The 22,837-nt window shown below is 42.1% G+C and overlaps 2 protein-coding genes and 1 non-coding gene across 8 annotated transcripts in view; 1 reads left to right on the top strand and 2 right to left on the bottom strand.

The window, feature by feature from the left end:
* Positions 1 to 854: 854 nt before the first annotated feature.
* Positions 855 to 13,275, bottom strand: tnnt3a (troponin T type 3a (skeletal, fast)). 5 transcript variants are annotated; one of them, XM_078948363.1, is made up of 14 exons: positions 13,136 to 13,275; positions 10,518 to 12,365; positions 8,826 to 8,866; positions 8,589 to 8,602; positions 7,419 to 7,577; positions 5,186 to 5,204; positions 5,016 to 5,061; positions 4,823 to 4,939; positions 4,644 to 4,721; positions 4,379 to 4,486; positions 4,190 to 4,302; positions 3,870 to 3,960; positions 3,339 to 3,379; positions 855 to 1,162 (listed from the first exon to the last, which is right to left on the bottom strand). In XM_078948363.1, exons 3-14 carry the CDS (start codon positions 8,843 to 8,845, stop codon positions 1,126 to 1,128), a joined length of 843 nt encoding a protein of 280 aa, XP_078804489.1. In that variant the 5' UTR covers positions 8,846 to 8,866; positions 10,518 to 12,365; positions 13,136 to 13,275; the 3' UTR covers positions 855 to 1,125. The 5 variants fall into 5 exon arrangements, with proteins under 5 accessions (XP_078804489.1, XP_023811330.1, XP_023811331.1 ...); XM_023955562.2 differs by having other exon boundaries at positions 10,518 to 12,257; positions 13,136 to 13,270; XM_023955563.2 differs by lacking the exon at positions 7,419 to 7,577 and having other exon boundaries at positions 10,518 to 12,257; positions 13,136 to 13,270.
* prr33 (proline rich 33) lies at positions 13,205 to 21,327 on the top strand. The gene is made up of 3 exons (XR_013656331.1): positions 13,205 to 13,442; positions 13,779 to 13,827; positions 16,843 to 21,327. It is a non-coding gene; the product is annotated as a proline rich 33 (transcript).
* The window catches only part of lsp1a (lymphocyte specific protein 1 a), a 44,860-nt gene continuing 36,615 nt past the window's right edge, over positions 14,593 to 22,837 (bottom strand). For both annotated transcript variants that reach the window (XM_011475749.4, XM_011475750.4), the window contains exon 13: positions 14,593 to 15,753. In XM_011475749.4, the coding sequence (XP_011474051.1) occupies positions 15,731 to 15,753 (23 nt within the window). In that variant the 3' untranslated portion in view covers positions 14,593 to 15,730. The remainder of the gene's footprint in view (positions 15,754 to 22,837) is intronic.

Here is a 22,837-nt window from a genome sequence, read left to right as displayed (position 1 = left end):
AGTTGGGGGAAAGAATCTTGGGGGTTGGTGGATCTGTGCAGATGAGACAGACATACAGAGATGGAAGGATGTTGAGCATGTTGGGGTGATGAAGGACAAAGATGGAAATGTGTTGACAGATTCCAAAAGTGTGAGGGAAAGATGGAAGGAGAAGGTTATACAGGAATCTCTGCAGACCAGAACGTTTGCAGATGACATTGATCTTTACTGCGAGCAGGAAGCAGGAAGCAGGCGGAGGTTTGTTCTGGAAAGGAGAGGAATGAAGGTCAGCTTTGTCAGGACAGAGAATCTGTTTTTGAATGAGAGGAACCTAAGAGGAACGGTAAAGTTAGGGAGCAGAGAAGGTGAAGGAGGTTCTTAGGGTAAACAGTCCAAAACCAATTAAACATGTAAATTTTCACCTTTTTTTTTCTCTGCAGACAACAACTTCTTGTAGTTAAAGTGATCAAATGCTTTCAGCTTCCTCAGTTGTCTTTCATACTTTGTATTTTTATGCTATTGTGTGCACATATTTTTATTTGTTTTTGTGCAGGAATGTAGAAAAAGTGCATTTTTATAAAATTTGCCATAAAATAAAAAATTGGATTAATGAAAAAAGGTCAAAACAAATCAAAGTCTTTTAAGCGATTTTTTTTTTTCATTCATTTGTTTTGCCAAATTAAAAAAAAAGGCACAAAAATAAGCAAGCTCTTTCTGTTTTTTTTTTACTAGACTGATTTGAGTTTTTCTGTTTGTCATTTCAAATGTATTAAATTAGTTTGCAAAGGAAAATTGTGTTGAACAAACGACCTTAAAATAGCAAATCTAAAAATACGGAATTTTATTGATTTTGAATAACAACAGATCTACAGACATGCCTTGAAGAGTCACACTTTATTTACAAAAATACTGAGAACCAGCAATGGAGGGAGAGGAAGCATGACAAAAATTTTCCTTCTTTTAATTGCTATTGAACAGCAGCTAAAGGCATTTGGTTGGCTTTTCTCCATTTGGCTTGGTAACTGCGGCGCAGATCTCAGAGACAATAGTTTCTTTGGTGCAATGATCTTCGCCACAGCATGCTGTGCTTCATCTGGCGTGTGTTGATCATCGTTTGGTTTTCGTGCAGAGGCAGTCTGAGCCAGTCTACTTCCTGCGGCGGGCAGCAGCTCCCTTCTTGCTGCTGTAATGTGAAACAGGAAAACAGAAGGAACGTTAAAACTGAGCTTGATGACAGCCTCAGGGTCTGCAATGGTAGCAAAGTAAAAGCAAAGGGCCAAGCTGTGCAAAAAGTTCTCATCACTTTCAACCCCTCACAGGACGCAGGTTAGTGTTGTACGCAGGGTTCTCCTTTATTTAGCTTCTCTTTTGTCATAATCATTTCTCCTTCCTTTGTGTATGTTTTTTGTGTACCATATTACCATATGAGGGATTTATCTTATTCTTATATTACATATGTGGGGAATGGTGTTTTTGTTCATTTCTTGTGATGTGTACAGCACCTTGAGCTTTTTCTTTGTATGAGAGGTGCTTTACAAACACAATGCATTTGAATTTTAAATCATTCAATGTTATAGAAAATTGTTAGGTCATATAATAGTTTCAAAATCACCCTAACTCTTCACTAATGGGCATGTGCACTTTAAATGAGATGGGTTGGATGTACAGTAACATATTTTACAATAACTGATAACAAAGTTGTGCAAGGCATTGCTAATCGACAAACCTGACTAGCCCACCTTTACGTGGCTTTTGTAGGTCATTAGGAATAATATCAGATTTTGTTAAAAAGGAGTGCAGGTTCTTTGTCTGTTTCAGAACTGTGAGGAGTTTGATATGATACCTTTTCATTTGGATTCAGATAAGAGAAGGAATGTAGCTGATGCAGTTGACAAGCTTGTCCAAAAAAAACCACGCCATGCTGCACGTACCTGGATTACTGGTGTCCAACAGCCTCCGTTTTCACACAGCAACCACATAGTTGCTGTAGTACTTCTCACAGTGAGAGTTGAAGAGTGAAAACATGAACATGGTGCTCGTGGAAGCACAGCAAAAAGCACCGTTTGTGGTCATGGCTTAGAGGCTACAGCTGGATCAGCATCCAACGCAGGTGAGACTTTGGCTGAATGGGACTTTCTCCCCTACCCCTCTGGCTCCTCCCTATGGCACCAATTGTAGGGGCATTTGAAGTTAGTGGTGCCCGAAAGTTATTTTTAAGCGGTGGCCGTAGAAACTTACGGCTGGGTAGCCATCCACTGGTAGGGTGTTTCGCATTGCGCTTTGCCGTGACCAGAAATGCATTTCTTTATGTGGGTGTCTTTGTTTCTGCATGACTTTTTACAGTTATAAACCCATTGTTGTTAGGTCCGAGCGCAGGCAGCTGACTTAGCTCACCGGCGACTACCGATGAAGTCATGTAGTGTTAGTGACGTAGGAATTTCTATAACTCCTCTTGGAGGACTAAATGTAGAGGTAGGAAGAAGTCAGAGAGGTCAGGACGCAATTCGAATTCAGCCCTAATGTTGTGATCATCTAATCCTCTTCAGCATAATCATACTTTAGATTTCAATCTTTATTTGGTTATTTATTTTTGCTATTCTTAGTCTGTTAACCATTTCCTGTTTAATCAATAATTTCTGTTATTTCTGGTTAAAGCATGTTTCCACCCAGAGAGCAGTGGGCGAAACATATCAGCTACAGTACTTACTGCTTCTGCAGTACATCGATGCGGTTTCTGAGGGTGAGCACCTGGAAACAACACGCATCTTTAACATTCAGCAGGTCACCTTTACCTGTGAGGGGACAACGGCCGCTGCTCCTGCTTTACCACAGGCTGCGGTACGTCTGAGGAGATGCATTATGGGAAACCAAGACAGTGACGGACCGTTAACTTACCTGACTGAGCACACACACCTGACAAAGACTCTGTGACATTAAAAAAATGTGATCCTGTTCTACAGCAATTACTACTTTGATTAAATATTAGCCAAGATTTACTTGAAGAAAGCCTCTGGACCACAAACAAATGAGAGTGTAGCTGTTTGCTTAAAGAAAAAAAGGCCAAAAGAAAGAAGTTGTCCTAAATTCCTACACTCTGTTTTGTTTGGGATTTGTAAATTACAATTTGTTTTTGTTTCAAAAGCTGAAAAAACTCATTCCTAATTAGTTTAAACAGCCTACTTGAGCTGGAGCTTCCTTTAGCCCTAAAAAGCATCAGTACACCTCTGGATTCAGGCGGGCTCAGAAGCTGCTGCATCCTCTCCCGACCAGCAGCAATGCTCTGACTTTTCAATCTTCCTTCATGCTGTCATGCAGCGAGCTTGAAGCTGGCAGCAGCTGTGCTCAGCTACTCTACTTACAATTTACTGAGTTCCTCCACTCTCTTACGCAGAGTTGTAACCTGAAGGGAATCAGAGTTCAGGGTGGTTCACATCTTTCACGTGATGGAAAGTGATCAAGAAGATTGTTTTCTTTCACTGATAATTCTATAATGTTCTTTAGCAAGAATTTATCCAAAGTCATTGTCTGTTTTTTGAGATGGGTGGCTCTTTATGACTCTTTTCCTGGTTCACCAGAGCACTTCAGAGAGTGTGCTTTTGTGTGGGCACAACACAGATTGATGAACATGTTATTTGAACAAACTAAACGTCACCAGATACATGAAGATACTTCCGCAATGCCCAGAGAAATTTTGAGTCCGTCTGTTTTGACATTTTTTGAAGATAAATAAAATGGAATCAAGGGAGCCTGGTGGGTATGTCCTTCATGGTCTGTGGATCAGTGGTCTGTGAGACCTCCCTGTATGACTCGAGTCAGTACAGTAAGACCGAGTCGAGCCGGGGAAGCTCAGGGCTGGAGGGGGTTGCTTTGGTGTGGAGCCGAGCTCTCACCTCATACTTCTGCCTCTTCAGTCTCTCCATGTGCTCGAACTTCTCAGACTCCAGCTGGCGCATCCATTCATACAGCTCAGTAATCTTATCCCTGCAGAGCAGAAGAAGTGATGCTACAGATCCACCTTTAAACACCATCAGTAAGTGTAAAATAAAAACCCATGAAATAAAAATAAAACGATTTCATAGCATTGTAAGGCTGAGGAAACTGGAAGGAAAGGGACTTTAACATTAACAACGCGTTTCTGCTTATTCAGGTAGTAGATGAGTGGGGAACTGGGTAAATGGAATACAGGAGTGTGTGTGTGTGAGACTTTTACTTCAGCTTGTCTTCACTCAGATGGTCGATGTTGAGCTGCTTGCGTCTGGCAGCGAGGATCTTCTTCTTCTTCTCTCTCTCAGTCTCTTTCTTTCCTCCTCTCTTCTGGTCAGCCTGTTTCACACAGACAGGTTAATCATGTTCACGGTGAATGTCCCCCAACACTGATGTGGGAGTGTTTTTGACAGACCTTCTGCAGGTGGCTGCTGTAGGTGGAGCTGGTCATAGCAGACTTCTTCTTGGCATCCTCCTCAGCCTTCTTCTTGGCATCCGACTCCTCCTTGATACGCCTCTCCTCCTGCATTCAACACAAACCGAGACTGTGATCCATGTGGTCAAACTCTGACAGGCTGGATCATGGATGAGACTGATCTTACAACTTAGAGCATCAAAATGAAACATCAGGGATAGCAGAGTTAGCAGAAAAGCTAAAGGGCTGTGTGACAACAGCAGACCTCACGTCTGGCCTGGCGCTCCTTGTCCTTCTCAGCACGGATCCTCTGCTGCTCCGCCCTCTCAGCGCGACGCTTTTCCTGAAGGCCAGAAGATTCTGGGTCACAGCTCAGACTCTTTCCACACGCACCTCTGTGTGTAATTTCAACTGGTGAAGTTCATCTTTAAAGTTAGAACTCACAATCCTCTCCTTCAGTGCAATCAGCTCTTCCTCCTCCTTCTTCCTGCACTCGAAGTGAGCATCGATCAGGCCCTGCAGCTCCACCAGATCCTTGTTCTGACGTTTCTTCTGGATGTCCTGCATGTGGAAAGAACAGATCCAGACTTAGGGGGAGAGACACACACGTTCCGTCATCAGTTTTTGATATACTCACATCAAAGTCCACTTTCTCACCATCTGGGATCTTTGGGGCCGTGGGCCTGTGGGAGATAGTTTGGCCCTTCAATATCAGTGTCAAAAATCACCTGCTGATTTATTGGTTGGCTCCAACCAGAACTTCTTCAGAAATCAATTAAAATTAAAATCCACGAAAAGCAAACTTACTTGAACTTTGGCTTCTCCTCTGTAGTTTAGGAAAAGAAGGGATGAGTACATGGTTAGAAACAAGACACATTATTTCAGTTTCCACAGGCATCACATCAATCAAAGTTTGTAGTTTTTATTCTGTTACAAGAAAGATTAATTAAGAAAGCATCCAAGGTTTTAAAATTGTGATTAGAACAGGTAAATGAGAGCAAATTATTTACATCGGGGATTCAAACAGAGGCGTTCAAACAGTGTGTTAGGGCACTATGTGGTAACAACCTTTCTTTGATTACACTCCAGTCTGAATAGTTAGTGTTGTATGCTGTTTCCTAACAATTTCAATTCTTTTGTACTGCTTTTTGAACGTTTTATTGGTGTCACTTTCAACACCTTTGCATGTCTTTTTTGGCTTGACCCCATGAGGATTCTTTTACAAGCATGGCACTTAATTGTCCTTGTTCCTTCTGGTTCTAGCAGCTCCACACCATGCAGGTGGCATGTCTCAAACTGTAGGTTTGCTGCACACTGAAGCCAAGGTTAGCATATTCTTCATTTCCTTTCTAAACTCAGTGAAAAGGGTCAGTGCCACATGGGGAGCACTCCTCAAGTTTGACAGAAAGGTGGCGCAGCTCCACCACAAGAGAAACGGATTTCAGGTCCACCAGAGGATTTTAGATGGACATACTTCCTCTTTAAAGACTGCATGCATCAAGCATGGAAGAAAGTCCAAAGTGTTAGTGTGAGAGACAGAGCAGACGTTACATTTTTAAAACAAGTTTCCTATGAGTTGACCACAATAATTATTCAAAAAAGTAAACCAGAATTAGGTAGTTATATATCAGGGAAAGTAAAACCATTGTTTAAAGCATTTATGGACCACCATAAAAATATCTCACAGATATATGTTGCTGTTGTACCGATTATCCATGTGTACATTTTTTTTCTTAAACAAACTGAGTTCCTGGTTTCACCTTCATTTTAGATAAAAACTACATTTCCTATTGAGATGAAAGGAGAGTAGGTTGATTGCTGTAAATGGATCCTAAAAACATAAGGTGTGTCAGATCCAGCTTGTTCAGTGTGTAAGGCTAACATTTTCAACCCGAGATCCTGCTGAATGTAGCAGAATCCACAGGGGCCCAATGAGCGCAACAGCAGAGGAAGACCAGTGAAGAGTGATGGTGACCATCTAAGAAGTTACTAAGATTTAGCTGCATGCTGAATGAAAGGAGGAAAAAAACGGTGATGATCGCACATTTCCTGAGTCTTACTGTCAAATGACGTCCTGGGATTAACATTCAGAGATACAGCAAGGAGGTTCAAATGGAAAAGAGGTCAAATATGCATGCTTACAAACTTTAGAGTGAATGTTTCATAAGTGCAGTCAGTCCAGCACACAATGAGCATCAGTTTCTTAAAAAAGCATGGGTGGCCTTCATTTTTGGTTCTTTGCTGAAATTGGTACCTTTAAAGATTATGCGGCTGATCGGAAGATTTTCAGTTCATTAATAAACAAATACAAGAATAAACAAAGCAGAAAAACCTGCTTGTAAAACGAGAAGAAACTGATCCTTGCAGTTACTTAAAAGAATCATGGGTTAAATTAGACTTTAGTCAGATGTGACTTAAAGGCTGAAGTCACTTTGAATCTGAAGCTAATGGTTCTTCCTATCTTTGCATAACAAAGTCAGAGTCCCTTTAGCAGCTATTCTGACTTAGGCTTCTTTTGCTGATATGTTAGTTGAAGTGATGAGCTGCTAAAAGTTTGATCATTTTAATAGTGTTTGATAGTACTATGCTGCTGGTTTTTAGACAGAAAATCCACAAGAAAGTCTCAGCCTCCCAGCCAGAGTAGTAAACCAGGAAAATTGAAAAAATAAAGTTGTGATACAAATGACTTACAAATTACAAAATATATTTTTTAACATCAGCAAACACTCACAGGAGGATTTTTGAGGCCTCTTTTATCAGCCACAAGACTAACTTTATGGGGGATCAATTTAACAGCTTGGCTTTAGTAGAAAGTTCTGCACTATAAGTTAATAGCGAAAGCAAAACATGTGTCTAGAGTTGAGAGGAAGGTGAAATGTGTCTAACTTTTATCATTTCATGCTGTTCCCAAGCTCAGAGGATGTTATGGGCCTGACTGGGTCAGGGAACCGAATAGTGGGGTCTGCCTGTCTGGCTTTAAGCAGTGGAGCACACCTGATGCCTGATAGAAAAGACCTCTTCCCCATCTTGGCACACATACCTTCAGGCTCAGGCTCAGGCTCTGCTTCTGGTTCTGGCTCTGGCTCTGGCTCTGGTTCTGGCTCTACCACTGGTTCTGGCTCTGGTTCTGGCTCTGCGGCTGCCTCTGGGGCTGCCTCTGGGGCCACCTCTACTTCCACTACTACCTCCTCTTCTACAGCTAAACGTCATGCAGCCAGGATGAGGAGGAGGCCAGTGAGAGGGTTAACGGAGGCAGGAAGGGAAGAGGGTGGAGGAAAAGAGGCGGATGGGGTGAGTAGATGGAAAGGAAGATGTGAGAAATGAGGAGGTTCATGAAGGGTGACGTTTTTGGGCAATGCCACCAGGTTGCAAACAGTTACAGGGGCGAAGAAGGTGTCACTGAACATGGCCTGAGATCGCCTTTGGGAAACCAGCACAGCTATTCAAGGACAGCCTGAGACAGATTTTGACCGGATGCTTCAATTTATGTATTTTCCGACTTTTGGGTTCTGTTAGTGTTGATCAGCATGCCACCAAAGGTAACCGTGGAGCAAGAAACACAACCTTCAAGAGTGAATGACAAATTAGTATCAGATCTGCCGACTGTCTTACCATCATATTCTTCATGTCCATTGGAAGAAAGAAAGGAGCAGAAGAACAACATCAAAAGATCCCATATATACCCACTCAGACAGAATACTCAAGTACAATGTGGGTACACTGAGGATCCATGCTAAGCATTCATTAAGCAGTCCTTCTGGGCTGATTGGAGCTCTTAGAATGAAGCTTCACATTGAGGAGAAAAAAAGCAGTTTTTTCATCTCACTGATCAGCTTTGGAGGACTGCAAAATTTCAGACAGTCATGCAGAGCTGCAGGATTCTTTGCCAACAGGTAAGCATAACACTGTGTCTGAGGAAGACAGATGTTGTTTCGACACACACGACACTGTCCTGTTGTTGGTGCTGCTGCCTGCAGTCATGCTTCAGCAAGACCACAATATGTGCTGGCTGCACGGCGCAAATCTGGAGGAGTCAAGCCAAACTGGCAAACATATTCTGTTCCTCAATGCAAATACTTATGGAAAATGAAAATGTAGTTAGGGACGTTTCAGAGGTTTTGGTGGGATTTAACATCGAGTTCCTGACTGCGCCTAAATCAAATGAATGATGTTTTGATCTTTTTAAAGAGGGGAGGGGGATGCTACTTACCCTCAACCTGTTCTCTGCAAGACAGAAGACAAAAGCAGTGATTAGAGGTAGAGTTTCACATTTATTCTCTTTAAGAGAAACAATGCATTGAACTTAAAAACCCCAACTCAGAATCTCCACACAAGGAATGATTAAAATATACTCCTGAAAAACAGGAGCGAGACCAGAACTGTGGTGTCTGACAGTTGTCCAATAGTTACAGATTTGGAAGTGCTGGATAAAAGCGAGTTGACTTACACTTCTTCTGTGTCAGACATGGTGACAGTGGACTTTGAAACCTGAAAATCCGAGAAAAGAAATGAACTTGAAGTCTGTTAGAAAGCATTTTAGGCCACCATGTTGTATTTTTAGCTCCGGGTTATGTTTCAGATGTCTTCAACATGTGCTGCCGACCCCGCCCTGATCAAGGCGTCTCTACCCAGGACACCTTTTTCTCCCAGCACACACACAAAATTCAGTTTGGATGAGTGCAGATTCATCTGAAGAATTTTTTTTAGATAAAACCTTTACAAGGAGCTTCTATTTGTTGTGAAGTTTGTCCCATCTGTCTCGGTTTATAATTATGAGTTATGTCTGACTGAAATGTGAGCCTCAGCTCAAATCTGCTTCACTTGTGATAAATGAGAAGGAGTCCAAACATAGATTTCTAGCAATGGTCAGTATTCAGCTGCCAAACAAGAAGACTAATGTGGCAGTTGAGCAAAACAGTATACCAATGAGCAAGTGTCAAAGGTCCTTCTTTTCCTGTCCTCTCCATCAAAGGTGCTGCAGATGCATTTGTGGTATCGCTTTTCCCAAAACCCCAGATTTTTCTCAACTCAAGATCCTGCAAGAATTCATCTGACTGTATAGAATGTAGCACAGGAAGCCGTTGAAGACAAACAAACCTGACCTGAATTTACTCAGAAATGAATCTGCATCTGATTTCGGCTTATCCTACATTAACCTCATAATCAGAAAAGACTTCATGAAGGTGCCCCAAAGTCAGAGGTGTTGCCAACAAACAGCTGTTCACAGCTCAGATCCAGTTTTAGCAGCCATGATTTTGAGGATTGGGTTCCATTCTCTGGACCATAACCCATAAATCCACCTTCATTCCCTTTTTGGGCCGTTCTGCTGTCACATGGTTCTTTCAATCATCCAGCTGAGGCTGCCTGTCTATGGAGGCCGGTCTTTGCTTCAGAATATAGTACAAGTCTAACAGGTGGTAGTTTGGGACAGATCTAGCTTCCAAATTTCTTTGTTGGGTCTCCTAAAGTCCAAAATGAAAGTCTCCAGAAGAAACAATTGACACTGAGAGATTTTCTTCAATGTGTTCCAGATTCTAAAGTGGTCGTTGTCAGAGCATGAAAGCATTGGGTACATACGTTCACAGCCTCACCAACTAACAGGCTAACATTAACATTTGAATGCCCATGCCTAAATGACAAAAATCAACCATTGGGTTTGTCCCTTCTCTTCTCATCATGTCACAGTTGACATTGGATGTCTGCTGGGGTGGAAAGCTGCTTCAAAGGCTTTAAGCCATCTGTAAATCCCCCAGGTATGACCCTTTCCAACATCCCTGGGCCACCAAACAAAAACAAGCTAACATCCTCATCTGCTCTACGCCTCTAAAACTCCACAGTTAAACATGGCCAAGAGCCAAACCCAGTGCTGATGAGTTCATCTTCTCTGTGTCCAGTGTCAGGACTCTAACATATTGATATGAGGCCGTTTTCTCTATGATCTGTCTTTTTTTCTTGGCCACAGTTTGAACCCAGCTGTTTCCTCTCTAAAACATGCAGTCTCAGCAGCTGAAGTTTGTTGATGTTTGGGAACATTCTACTATTCATGCTTTCATTCTCTCCCCACCTCCTTACCTCAGAAACGCTGACAGAAGTGAGCTCCCTGCTGGCCAAGACAGGCTGTAGGGTTCTGCAAACTTACCACGCTGATTATGTCCTTCTGTTATAGTGACACCCAATCCAGTGGACCTCCTCATTGGCTGAAGATGGGCTCTGATGTGAAGTCGTCCATGTCATGGGGCAGGAGTCACGTCTGCAACCCCCCCCCCCCCCCACCCTCTGATGGAGCTCCAAAAGGAGATGGAAGGGCTGAGTGCTTTGGAAGGAGACTCAAGTTTGGGAAAGGCTGCAGCCAAGATGGACACGGGATTCTATTCTGGGGCCACTGCATTAGGCAAGCACATTTCCTCTGAGAGTTAGCTGAGAGTTGGATATCAGTGAAGCATGGCAGGTGTTGTTTCTGAGCATTCACAGAGGATGTCTGCAAACACATCATGTTCACTGGAGCAGAAAAATGCAAATGAAACCGTTTAAGCTTCTAGAGAACTTTGTCTTGTTTGTTTTCTCATTATGTAGCATGAACGGCAGGCAGATGTATTTTTGCAGAAAAAGCAGGATGAATCATCTAGAGAGCTTCACAGCTGCTCCAGTTTGCTAGATGATGAGACTGAAGCCACGGCTTGGTTTGACTGGGTGAGAGATGACTAAAAATGTTTATACTTTCATTTCTTTAGCTTGTTGTCTCACTGGTAGGGCCTGGACACATCACAGAGTTAAGCAGCTGCTTATTTGGGGCTTTTTTTCCTAACCTGAAACACACTGTGCTTAGTTCACTGACTAAATCCAAGTCACCACCGCTCACTAGGCAGCTCCATGTGTTGAATACAGTCTGACTGCTGTACATCTTTTCTTACATGCTCTACAAAAGCCTACTCATCCAAGGACTATTTATCACAAACTAGTCTAAGCATTATGGATCCATGGATCCTCTTATGAAGCTCCTTTAGTCTGTTTTCACGAGTGGAGCCTATTCCTTATGTCATCAGGTGGCAGACAGGCATGACAGGTCTCCAATCCATCACACACAGAGACAACCATCACCACACAACTGCACAGACTCTACTGTAACCCTTGTGCTATCCCAGGCACTTTAACATTGAGAGTTGGGTCATGTAGACCCACTAGACAGTGCGCTGAACTTTTTTCTTCAATGATTTGTGATTTTCACTGGTGTCCATGGACTACATGAAATCTTTCCACCTTTATCCTACTTTGTCATGGTAGGGAGAACACGTCAATGTAAGGGTGGGGTCATCTAAGATAGCACAAGGGTTAAGTCTTCATTACAGTCTGAGGGCTGCCTGTTCAGTGCTTGTGTGTAGTCTTCCTGTAGTTTCCTCAGATAAAGCCTGACTCCCAACTGCCCTTACTGATGAATAAGTCAAACTTGTAAGAGGCACACAGAGGGTTGTAGAATGCTCCGTCAACCTGTGGACCAAAAATGCTCATGCACATATTTTTCTACGGGAATGCTGCGAGTGATAGTTATCCGACATGTAAGGCTAAAATGAGGTTAAAGTGGGTTAGCTGCAGGCATGTCATACGAAGTTTTCAGTTTTTTAACACTCCCCAAATCCTGCAACCAGCCTGTGAGGACTGTTCATGTGTTAAGCAAGCTCCTTGTGCAAAGCCTAACTGTTAGAAATGAGAAAATAAGACAATCAGAGTTTAGTTTGTGTGGACAATCTATGTGTGTTTATGCACTTGCGTGTATTACTCCCAAAAGGCAAGATAGCTCGTGCTGGTTTGCGGCGCCTTCCGTCCGTGAAACCAGTGTTCGAATCCGGGCTGCTCCCTATTCCCTTCTGTGCCGGTCCCAAGCCTGGATGAATTGAGAGGATTGCGTCAGGAAGGGCATCCGGCGTAAAACATTGCCAAGTTAACCATGCAACTCATCCTCGAATGAGAGGTTGTTTCACCGTGGCGACCCCTGATGGTACAAGCCGAAAGAGAAAGAAGGCAAAAAGCAAGCAGAAAGAAAACATTTTGTAATTCATTTAGGCTTGGTTCAGTAGTTAAAGGGTTAGGATGCAGCCACTCCTCTCTGCAACCCTCCACAGGCCCAGACAACCCAAAAACATGTGACTAAACGTCTTGTACTTGTACTTCTGCTATAGAGGGTTCCAAAGTCAGAACTGAGTGTAAGTGTGTGTGTTGTGCGTGACCCTTGTGATTGAGTGGTGACCTGTGCATGATGCATCATGTCGTAGTCTGAAAACAGATGGATTATGCTTTCCTGACTACTCTGACCTCAATCAGGAAAGCATCGGTTGCAGATCAATAGATTATAGTTTGATGACAGAAAAACCCATCAGTTGTAGCACACACCCTCTTGAGGATCTGAGGTCACTCAGCATCACAGAGGAAAAGTCAGTTGGTAGGATTTCAGTGTTTGATGTACTGGACTAAAATACTATAGCCGACCATTTGCCATGAAGTGACGTAAAGCATATATATAGAACCCCATGCACCTATGATTTTTTAAAAAAAATCATGAGGATTATGAGGATTTGACCTGACTCCTCTTATGTTACCATGCAGAAAGTTAATGTATGGAGCACAAAGTGTCAGAAAAAGTTTGAAACATCCAAAAATGTGGAAAAAAAAACATTTGACAGCTTAAGGTCATTCTGAGAAATCTGGAACCTTTCCGTTTGATTTAAATAATATTGCAATCCAATTGTCTTTCACTTCACTGACCTGACTTTCCAAAAAGTAAGTGAGGGGTGCTTGTTAGACCCTTTAGGAACCCCTGGGTGGCCCTCAGACCTCACTTTTGGACGTGTGGGCTGGTGTTGGGCCGGAGATGTCCCAGTCACTTCACTCTCGTTGCTGTCACTGAGTAGCTCCAGGGCTAAGGATTTATTTTTGGATGCCCATGGCGCCGGGTCCTTCCATTTGTAGGAAGGGGGGTCAAGTTGTGCTCGAAATGAACCTGCCATCCTGACACTCTAGGCTGGGACGAGTAGGCAGCAGCCGGGTGGCCCCTGAAGCAACTACCCTTCAGGTAAGCAGTCCATACCATTCCACCCTTTGTAGTCCAGACAGACTGAAAACCATAGTCCAGAGAGCTAAAGAGGAATCAGCTGCAGAGTCTGCTGTGTTTAAGCTGTGTTTACTGACCTAAACACAGGCAGGGCTGAGCTAAATGTTAGCCGGGCAATGTTTGCAATTCTCAGTGGCCTCAAAGCACAGCGCAGTTTCTATGCTCTAGTTGCAATGAGGCATGCCCAACACAGATCCCAATATAGATTGGAACTTCGATTTTAGTGTAGCATAGTTTTACAGAAAAAAGTTGTTTAGTTTGATATTTTTTAAAGAGTATTACATCTTGTTCTTTAAGGGGATCCAGCCTGGAGTGCTTTGGAAAACGGCTAAAAAGCTCTTACCGGGTAAGTCCAACAAGTGCTCAATTCAGCTAACTGTCTGCCATTTTTGTGTAGATCCTCATAATGTCACTGAAGGTAGAAGTACAACGCACTTTGGAGCTGGAAGCATTTACTTAAAGAGTCCAATATTTGGAATCTGCATAATGTTTTCATTACACAGCTATTATTACTCTTTCCTCTTTTGAACTTGGTCGTGAAGGCGCTCCAAATACCAAACCTAGCAAAGCCTTAAAAGGAAGACTGAGCATCTCATGTGTCAGTCAGGCAGAGAGTTCAGGAAGGAGGAGTTGGATGAGTCTCAAGCCACCACCCCCTGCCCCCACCCCACCCCACCCCACCCCACAACAATGCAAGCCTACATTTCACTGAGGTGACATTTAAGTGTGAACTGATTCTCTCACACTTGTTTACACACAGACTTCAAAATTTCAGGTATCGTGTGTGTGTAGCTCCAAGCTTCAGGACATTCTGTGAATAACCTCATGCGACGGCTACTTTTATTTCAGAATCACTGCACAGTGTCAAAGCTTAATAATTCTTATAATGCTTGCAAAATTGTAACTGATAGCAAATTAAAAGAAGGAAGTCCCAAAACATTTCCATGCATAAGACATCAGAAAAACAGGTGATCTTCAAACTGACCACATGAGCGTGCACACTTGTTTGTGCAGTCCTGAGAGGGACCTGATATGTATAATGAAGTACCAATAAATCTCAGTCAACATGGAATCTTACGAGGAGAGTTGGAGTAAAAATAAACAAGACAAGTTTCTGTTATGATCAGTTTTACTCATTTTTTTTGTTTTAACCCTTTTACTACCTTAGATGACCCCACCCTTACATTGACGTGTTCTCCCTACCCTGACAAAGGTGGATAAAGGTGGAAAGATTTCATGTAATCCATGGACACCAGTGAAGATCACAAATCACTGAAGAAAAAAGGTTCAGAGCACTGTCTAGTGGGTCTAGATGACCCAACTCCCAATGTTAAAGTGCCTAGGATAGCACAAGGGTTACAGAGTCTGTGGTGGGAGGAATCTGGGCATCTCTGCTCAGACTGCTGCGTCCCACCAAAGATCCAGCCCTTTGACCCGTTAGAAAAGGATAGATGGACAAAATGCTGTGCTGCTTGATATTACAAACAAAATGAGGGGTAACAAAACTCCTCCAGTTTTATTTAAAAAAAAAGGTCACACCCATTAACAGGCAGGAATCTTAGCAAAGAAGAATAAAAAATGTGTCTACCATGAAGGAACGAGAAAGGCATCAGCAGGTTAACTAAAACAAATTTCTGTAAGAATATATTTGTCTGTGTCTAATAAAGCTTCTGACAAGTGAATCATTTTAATCAAATGTAGGGGGAAAAACCTCATCCAGTGAGCATTGGCAAGATGCACCAAGTGTCTTTTAGCTGTCTCTTGTTTCATCAGTTTGTCTCTTTTGCAGGTTTTTTATATGCAGCTCAATTTTCCCAGATTGTTTTGCAGTCAAAAGATCCGTGTGAACCTGGTCAGATTCAGGATGCACAAGAAGCCAGACATTATTTATTTATGCCATCTCTAAACAGTTTCCCCAAAATCATATAACGCTCAAACTGATATCAAGAATCCACTCTGGAACTATGTGAAGGTGAAAAAATAGGATATTTAAAAATTCAGAAAATGCAAAACAAAAGACAACACAATCCTATTATAAAAATAAAAAAATTGACAGCTAGGCAAAAACATACTTTTGTTGAATATTCTGGACAATATCACAGTGACCTTAAAGTGAACCCTGCTTTCACTTTTCAATAGCTGGGAGAAACTCCAGCAACCCCTCTGACAATCCTTAGGATGTGGCAGAGAGAAGTGAGGCTGTAGAGATGCTTGGCTGTGCTGAGATCAGATGCAGACATGGCACCACCTCAGCAGCTGATATGATAGGAATCTGTAAAAGAGAAAGGCAAAAAATGTTTAGAAATGTCAAATACAATATGAAGTGTTGTATGTGTACACTTCAGGCCTGAATTTAAGTTTACAGAGAATAAGGGATATTACAGATTTGACGCTGAAGAAAGGAGTAGGGTCCAAAACACACCACCACCCCAAAGTAGAAATTGTAGTGTGTGGCTCAGAGGGTCCTGATAAGAGCCCTGTTTAGTGGTCTTACATTTTCACATTTAATTTAAATTAGTTTAAAGCACACTAAACTTAGCTTTTTCCTGATTGGTTATTTTTTATAATGGGTCATGGGCAGGCTCTCGGTTGATTGGCTTCTGTTTAGAGGCGGGAGATCTTTGTTTTACTTGAAATGTAACTTTATTTTCAGCTATCATCTGGAAAGACAAAGCCCTACCTGACTGTAAGACTTTGGTCTGTGCCAAACAAGTTTCACACTCTCCTTGTTAAAGCTGAACTGCATGCAAAAGCACCACCAAGTAAAACATTCAATACACTGATCTCCAGTATAAGTATATTTTTAATGACTAAACATCTTGATGATTAAAAAATGATTCTTTTTTAATACCTCAAAACCATCCGTTAAACACACTTTCAACTTTTTACATGAGTTTGTGATAAGCAAACATTATCATTTATGATTAGTGTCATCAAGATGTTATTTTTTTATGTAATTTTGTCCACTTGATTGAGGAGAGACATTTGTAAGGTTCAATAGCGGAAAAACTACTTCCACAATTTTAAAGGACTCTTTTTTTGATCATTTTAATCTCTTGTTTGCAGTGATGTACTGTTTCTCAGTGCACTTCTCTGTGACTTCTCACCAAGAACCAGCCGGAAATGGACAGGTTACTTGGTGAATGAAGCAAAGTGCAGTTTGGAGGTTTGCTTGTAATCCAGCAGACTTTTTTTTTGTGCGCCTGCAATCAAGTACTAGTTTCTGCAGTACGTAAATAAGAAAAAAACAACATGTAGGCTGTTGTTCTGTTTGTCACTGCACCAAAGATAACTAAAAACTATCTGCACTACAAAACATTTGGTGCCACATGAATTTAAAGTGTTTTTTTGTTTTTCACAGGGTGCTAAAATATTAATGGCTGTTGCTTATGGAACCATCGGCCGTCCAGGCCTGCTTTCCCAGCAATACGGTCCACCCCTGCTTCCCAAGCCAGGAAAGGACAATGCCCGACTCCAGAAACTACTTAAGAGGACTGCGAAGAAGAAAGCCTCTGCTCAGGCATCACAGTCAACTGCACCTTTCCGCTCCAGCTTATCCCCTGTAAATGAAGCAAGCCCGGATCTCGAGCGTAGTGACCATTTTACCCCTCCCAGAACACCAGAAACATCTCCCAGCCTCTTTGGTATTCAGCAGCCTCCACGGTTCACTGTAAGGCCACTGTATCAACATGTTCCTTCCCCTTATCCACAGCGAGCAGCTTTTGGTAGAGCAGCTAAAATGTCCCCTCCAACAGTGGCCCTCCCTTCATACTCATCCTCACAGCATGCTGCAACAATTCTGTCACATTCTACATCAGCTCATCATTCTGAAGTACCAACCTTGATGGAGCATGGCAGCCAGCCAGTGGTAGCTAAAATATCTCAGTTATATTCCATTATGCCTGATGTGATTCTACCAACTCCAGGCCCGTCGTCATATATACCATCAGAAGGTCATGCTGTTATTCGACCTCTCACTGTTTTGACCACAATTGTCAAATCAAGAAGTCCACGACCCACGTTTAAAGCAACAGAGCCTTCTAAATCTCCAAAGCCAATGTTTGAAGTCCCTCAAATTAGGATGTACACAGCAAGCACATCGTATTATGAGACAACCAGGACACCACCAGTATATGACTCCGCTGGATTAACAGCCATCGGCAGCACAGTCTCTCAAAGTAAAACGTCAACAGAGATCAAACAAAAAATCACAGAAGCATCTGAAGTCAGAGGAGGGGGGACCCCAACAGCTCAGACTCCTTCATTAAAAACAGATCCTCAGAGACATACAACTTTGACGGGCAAAATGGGTTCTTCACCATTTTTAGGTGTTGACACTTTTAAAAATGATGCAGCAGAAAGCAAAATAGCCACTTCAGGGCTTAAAACCAATGGATCAACTTTAATACCCATATTCCAAAGAAGATCCCCTGTGCCTGAAATCCAAAGAGCAACTCCAACATTTGACGTCCAAAGAGCAACTCCAACATTTGACGTCCAAAGAGCAACTCCAACATCTGACGTCCATAGAGCAACTCCAACATCTGTTGTCCAAAGAGCAACTCCAACATCTGTTGTCCAAAGAGCAACTCCAACATCTTACGTCCAAAGAGCAATTCCAACATCTGACGTCCAAAGAGCAACTCCAACATCTGACGTCCAAAAAGCAACTCCAACATTTGACATCCAAAAAGCAACTCCAACATCTGACGTCCAAAAAGCAACTGCAACATATGTTGTCCAAAGAGCAACTCCAACATCTGTTGTCCAAATAGCAACTCCAACATCTGATGTCCAAAAAGCAACTCCAACATTTGACATCCAAAAAGCAACTCCAACATCTGTTGTCCAAAGAGCAACTCCAACATCTGTTGTCCAAAGAGCAACTCCAACATCTTACGTCCAAAGAGCAATTCCAACATCTGACGTCCAAAGAGCAACTCCAACATCTGACGTCCAAAAAGCAACTCCAACATTTGACATCCAAAAAGCAACTCCAACATCTGACGTCCAAAAAGCAACTGCAACATATGTTGTCCAAAGAGCAACTCCAACATCTGTTGTCCAAAAAGCAACTCCAACATCTGATGTCCAAAAAGCAACTCCAACATTTGACATCCAAAAAGCAACTCCAACATCTGTTGTCCAAAGAGCAATTCCAACATCTGACGTCCAAAGAGCAACTCCAACATCTGTTGTCCAAAGAGCAACTCCAACATCTGACGTCCAAAGAGCAACTCCAACATCTGTCGTCCAAAGAGCAACTCCAACATCTGATGTCCAAAAAGCAACTCCAACATTTGACATCCAAAAAGCAACTCCAACATCTGACGTCCAAAAAGCAACTGCAACATCTGTTGTCCAAAGAGCAACTCCAACATCTGTTGTCCAAAGAGCAATTCCAACATCTGACGTCCAAAGAGCAACTCCAACATCTGTTGTCCAAAGAGCAACTCCAACATCTGTCGTCCAAAGAGCAACTCCAACATCTGACGTCCAAAGAGCAACTCCAACATCTGTCGTCCAAAGAGCAACTCCAACATCTGACGTCCAAAGAGCAACTCCAACATCTGATGTCCAAAGAGCAACTCCAACATCTGACATCAAACATCCGTCATTTGAAGCTGAAAGAGTTAAAACCTCCACTTATGAGTTTCAAACATCAAGAAACTTGGTGGGACGCCCTAGGACCCCAGCATATTATGTGACTCGGCCCACAACACCCATCTTTGAAGTCTCAAGACCCAACCCTCTTTTGTTTGCGGTGTCACCAATCACAGTAGAGTCAGAGAGGCCAAAAACTGATGAAACACTTTCTGAAGTCAGTAGTTTGTCTACTCATTTAAGTGGTAAGTCTGCAGAACTCCATAAAAGATTAGCAAACGGGGACATTTCATCTGTGGAGAAGCCTGATGTTAAAACAGTACAGCAAAGTATTACAGAGCCAAAGCCATGTCATGACCTAACAAAAGGAAGGATCTCAACTCCAGCAGATGGCGTTCAAAAAGCTGAAACTCCTTCACCTGGACCATTAATACGAGAAGCTGCTGTCTTTCAGAGGCCAAAGACTCCAACTTATGAAGCGTCTCGACTCATGACTATTTCACCTGGCTATAAAAGACCAAAGACACCGACATACGGCATTTCAGCTCCCAATGTGTCTGGAACAGCCATCCAGAAACTCCCAGCCCCGCTTTCTCAAAAACAAAAGTCTGCCTATCGTGGACTCACACCAGCTGAATATGCTGCTTATGGTGGAATCAAAACATATTCCCCAGCCTTTGGGATATCAAGTTTTGAGATGGCAACGACAGATGAAGTAAAAGCTGAAAAAGAAATACCAGGAGAGAGCAGTCAAGAGCCAAAATTGAAACAACAAACAACCAGTGAGGTTGTTAAGACTAAAGAAAACCCTGAAGATCTAAAAGAATTAGTCTTGGTTCATCATAAACTTTCTGCTATGCCTTCAACCCCTGTCATTGTAGTTTCTCAAGCAGCGGATTCCTGTGAAACAACTCTGCCAGAAGGGACAGAAACCGTATCTGTTGATTCTGTGGCAAAGCAAGATGTAGCTTTGGTTCAAACAGTGGAAAAATATCCAACACCCACATGTAACACTTCGGAAAGCCACGGGGAAGGATTTTTAACTCAACACACCAAGACAAATGGTGCTGAAACCAAACCTGAAGAAAGTAGCCAAGATCCCCTAAAAGCAGTGAAAAGGCTTCTTGGCAAAAACAAAGAATTTACAGCTGACGCAGAAGTCAAAACTGGGTCTAAAGCCAACATTTATGCACAGCAAGAACAAGAGGCTCAAACGTCTGTCACCACGATCAAACCTGAAGGTCCAAAGCCAAGTCTCAAAGCACTGGATCAGAAGACGACCACCATAGAATCAGACGGAGGAGACAAACAACGAGAAGAGACACCAGAAAAAGTATCAGAAGAGAAAAAGGAAACTGAGAATCTCTTACCCTCTGAGCCTCCCGTAAAAGTAATGCAAAAGCTTAAAAGTGCAAAATCTAAAGGAAGTGGTTGGTCTCGACTCAAGAAACACATGGTAGTGGAACAGGAAGAACCCAAATTTCCAGAAAAAGGTTCTCAGAAAGAGGTCACTGAGCAGGACCAAGATCAAGAAAGAATTGTAGAGGACACGCATAAGAATGAGCCCCGACTCCAGGATGAGAACCAACCTAAGGAGATGGCAACAAAAATGTGGGACGCTGTCCTCTTCCAAATGTTCTCTTCCAAAGAGAACATCATGCACCAGATTGAGCTGAACCAAAGTGAGGAGGACAAAAACGAGGAAGAAAACAATGAGCTGAAAGAGATACCTTCGTTTGCATACCGACTGCCTGTGTTGCTTTTTAGTCCAAAGTTTGATGCTAAAAAGCTGAAGGAGGCAGCATCACGGCCTGTGACAAAAATATCAACAGTGTTTGAAATGGGTTTGATTGGGAGGAAAAGTAAAGATGAGGAACCAAAAGACTTTAACAGAACAGCAAGAGGGTTTACGTCAACTTAGCTTTGTGTAAAGTGCCCAATTCTGAATCAGAAAATGTGTTTGGCAGAGACGAAGAGCCATCATCAGCAGAAATAATGTACAGGTCTAGATGTAGTCTCTGTGTAAGGAAATATTGTTTGTCAGATTGCTGTGGGAAAATCCCACCAGACCTTTGTACTTGACAATTACATATTAGGTTTGTAGCTGAAGATGGCTTAAAAAAAAGGAGCTGAATCTGTCTTAAATGATCGTTGAAGTGTTTATCTAATCTACATAGTTCACTTTTGTCTTTGTCATCATACATTCTCAATAAAAAGGTATTATTAGATCACTGGGTATTTATACACAGAGTGCTGTCTTGTTTTAATTGTTTTGTCTTGATTTTGCTGGTAATTACAACCCTTTGTTCTTTCAATGAGATGTGCATAAACATTAAGAATACCAAACTATAAAATGGTATGAACAAAAGGATTTGAAGTCTTGTGGAGTATTTTGAAGACTTGGGGCCCTGTGCTATCCAAGTGCATAGTGTGCAGACTAGGGTGTAGCACAACTGTTAAAGGTGAACTAAAACAGTGTTTTTCAACCAGTGTGCTGCTGAGGAGTTAGGAATATGAAAGATCTTTAAAAACTTTGTTCTTTGTGTTTCTTTGATTAAATTAAAGACATTTTTATAAGAATGATGGTACCGCGATTTAGCCGTAGCTTCAGCTGTTTTCGGAAATGTCCCGCCCCTTTAACTTTCTCCACCACTCATTCTTGGAGGCTTAATCACATGTCATCAGTCTGACCAATCAGAAGTGGTTAAAGTCTTAACGTCCTTGTTCCTATCTAGCTCAAAAAGTCTCTCAGTTCCAACAAAAATACCAGCTAAAGCTCGTCTTTAGCGGTGTAGCTTTCCACAGAATCCGGTATCAGACCGTGGAATTAGTGAACAAAACAATGAAGCTCAGAGACGCAAGTCTGTTTGCGTTCAGCGGCTGATGCACTACATCTCCCATGATGCATTGGGTTAAAGTGAGCATCTCAGCGCACAATGAACCTCTCCTCTTAACGTCTTGAAACAACAACGAACACACAAACAGTTTTTGAATCTTCTAACTTAACTTTCATTACATCTTTTAGAAAAAAACAGCTGCAACTTCCAGCTTTTTCTGCCACAATTATCACAAAAATGCATGTGAGATTGCAGAGGGGCTGTAGATCAATACAGACTATGAGTTTCTCCTTTTTTATTTTATTTTTGGGTGCTGGTGTCCCGTGGGATTTTTGTCAAGGTTAAAATGTGCCGTGGCTCATAAAAGGTTGAAAAACACTGAACTAAAGATCTTCTCTAACATTTATCCTAATAATGAACACACAGAGTATTGTTTGTGAAATAGTCTATCAAAACAATACAGTAATAAAATAAAACTGTGTTCAAATGGTTTATGAGATTATCTCATACACACTGTGAATGTCCACTCAGGTATGATCAAAAGTTTGATCCAGGTTAGAGGGGAGACGAGGTGGGAGCATGAGGATGTTGGTCAGAACAGAGAGCCGGACATCACTGTGCCGGTCAGTGAAGCTGAATCAGCTGGGAAGGCGGTCTGCTGTGAAGAAGGGTTGTTGCATTGGTTTTGTTTCATTTTACTGCAGTCAGTTATGCAGGCACTGTTAAATTGCTGGGACACAGAACAAATGTTTTTTAATTTATTTTTTTAGTTTACTGTTAAGTGATACTAATGAAGCTTTGGTTAATTTCTCCAGATAATCAGAGCTTGCTTACATGCTGTAATCAAGCAGCCTTCTGCCTTATGTTGAGTTATTTCTTTCTTGTTTTTGTGGAAACCCTTACATGCAGTTGTAA

This window comes from Oryzias latipes, chromosome 6 (genome assembly GCF_053564925.1).
Source record: "Oryzias latipes strain Hd-rR chromosome 6, Olatipes_Hd-rR_3.1".
Lineage (NCBI taxonomy): Eukaryota > Metazoa > Chordata > Actinopteri > Beloniformes > Adrianichthyidae > Oryzias > Oryzias latipes.
Note: the sequence above shows the minus strand (reverse complement) of the source record. Positions and strands in the feature narration are given on the sequence as shown.

Coding starts and splice junctions, on each gene's coding strand:
- tnnt3a (XM_078948363.1), bottom strand. CDS start 8,845: ATGTCTGACACAGAAGAAGT. Junction 4,940..5,015: donor GTGAGAAAGTGGACTTTGAT/GTGAGTATATCA, acceptor TTCCACATGCAG/GACATCCAGAAGAAACGTCA. Junction 3,380..3,869: donor TGAAGAGGCAGAAGTATGAG/GTGAGAGCTCGG, acceptor GATTCCCTTCAG/GTTACAACTCTGCGTAAGAG.